This window comes from Aplysia californica, unplaced genomic scaffold (genome assembly GCF_000002075.1).
Source record: "Aplysia californica isolate F4 #8 unplaced genomic scaffold, AplCal3.0 scaffold00270, whole genome shotgun sequence".
Taxonomy (NCBI): Eukaryota; Metazoa; Mollusca; class Gastropoda; order Aplysiida; family Aplysiidae; genus Aplysia; species Aplysia californica.
In genome coordinates, this window is record NW_004797540.1 from 233,514 (window position 1) to 235,358 (window position 1,845).

The 1,845-nt window shown below is 40.8% G+C and overlaps 1 protein-coding gene across 1 annotated transcript in view; it reads right to left on the reverse strand.

Annotated features, from left to right (window-relative positions):
* The window catches only part of LOC101850090, a gene marked incomplete at its 5' end in the record, with an annotated part of 2,849 nt that extends 2,309 nt beyond the window's left edge, over positions 1-540 (reverse strand). The window contains 1 exon segment of the mRNA XM_013084058.1: positions 403-540. Coding sequence (XP_012939512.1) covers positions 403-540 — 138 coding nt within the window.
* Between the last annotated feature and the right edge of the window lie 1,305 nt (positions 541-1,845).

Below are 1,845 nucleotides of genomic sequence, written 5' to 3' on the forward strand. Positions count from 1 at the left end.
TTCGTGGTCCATGTTTGGCATTGATAAGTGAGTGTTGGGATGAATATGGTGTTGATCATTTTGAGTTTTGTTGTCATGGGGATGTTAGGATGTTTCAGTAGTGAAGTAAACTGGTAACTAACATTATTGGCCTTTTGTACTCGTGTTTCAATTTCTCTGTTCAGTCGCCCATCCTCTGTGAATATACTTACGAGGTACTTAAATTCTTGGACCTGTCTGACACTGTTGTTGTTGATGATGTGTATCCTGAGTGGTTCTACCTTTCTACTTACTTTCATTGTCTCTGGGGGGTTTTTTTTTTCATGTTGATCTTAATGTCGTAGTTGTTACATTCTTCGTTTAAAAAATAATAAAAAAATAAATATATATATATATACATGACAGCAAAAAGTAAGAGTGGACCTCCAGTTCCTGTTCCTGGCTGGTGGTGCTACACTCCGTGCCACTGGAGGTGGTCAGGTCAAGGGTCGCTGACCTTATCCTAGTGCTGGCCTTTGCCGCGGAGCCCAGGTGGACAGTCTTGGGCAGCAGCAGCGAGGCCTGGGGGTTAGAGGTGGACAAAATCCGGATAATATATATCCAAATAACTATCTATGAAACATTATCCGAATTCAGACTCTGAACACCCTTTCCTGACACACTTGCCGAAGTACCCATTTATTGAAGTAATGCTAACCCGTTTGTCGAAGTTATTCTAACCCATTTGCCGAAGCGGTTCAAATCATATTATTTGCCGAAGAGGTGCACTAATATATTATCCGGAATTTGCTTAAGTGACTCATTGCCCAGCTCTACTGGGGGTGCAACGGGAAACTGGTCGCTTTTAACCCTATCCGTACGCCCTGGGGTAATTTTGTGTCCCCGGGGTTGTGTTCTTCACATGTTAGAATACTTCTTGTACGAAGATCTCTTTGATTCTTTCAGTATTTCTCAAAAAATCATTTTGCCAGACTGCTAAGCGAAGCGTACGGATCGGATTAACGAGTAAATTTCCTTTTTGGAAATGGTGGCATAGAGTTCCCTACGTCGTATGGATACGATAGTAAAACACGACGTACGGACAGGGTTAAGGACAAGCGGGCAAACCCAGATTTCGGGGATTTTCAGAAATCTTGACCTACACCAAAAGTAGGCAGTGTCCTACCTATAGGAGAAGTTTGGTTTTATTGGTGTGTATATTTGTTTGGTTACAGAGAAAACTCTTCATTGTCTTTTAAAGAAACTGAACAAAGGGCAAAAACTTTGCCTTGGATTTTCTAAAAACAGTATTTTTCGGGATAGCCCCCTAGTGCTTAAAAGGGGTCATTTGAAAATTTAAAAAGGGAATTGTTCCGCCTTTATCTACAGTTCTAATCTATCTACAACATAATTATCTACAGTTTTCATCTATCTACAACATAATTATCTACAGTTTTCATCTATCTACAACATAATTATCTGCAGTTTTAATCTATCTACAACATAATTATCTAGTTTTCATCTATCTACCCCATAATTACCGTTGCCAGTGGTGTAGCAGTTAGGCGTTTCCCTATTAAGGAGAATTTTTTTTAATCGAGTATCTCGGTCTTTCTGTTGGGACTAAGTATCCATCTCAGTACGGGTTGAGTCTTTTCTTTTTGTTTTTGTAAAGTGTTTTACGGCGCTCGCAACTGCATAAGGTCATATGAACGTGCGGGACATACCTTATATTTTCAGTTGGTAGGAAATTTTGAATTTTGCCCGGGTGGCGGCCGAAGCCAACTCTTATCGATTTTAGACCACCAAGGGATCTTTAACGTGCGCAACTTGCACACGGGCCCTCCGAGATTTTTCGCCCTTGTCCGAGAAGGCTAGTCTTCGTAG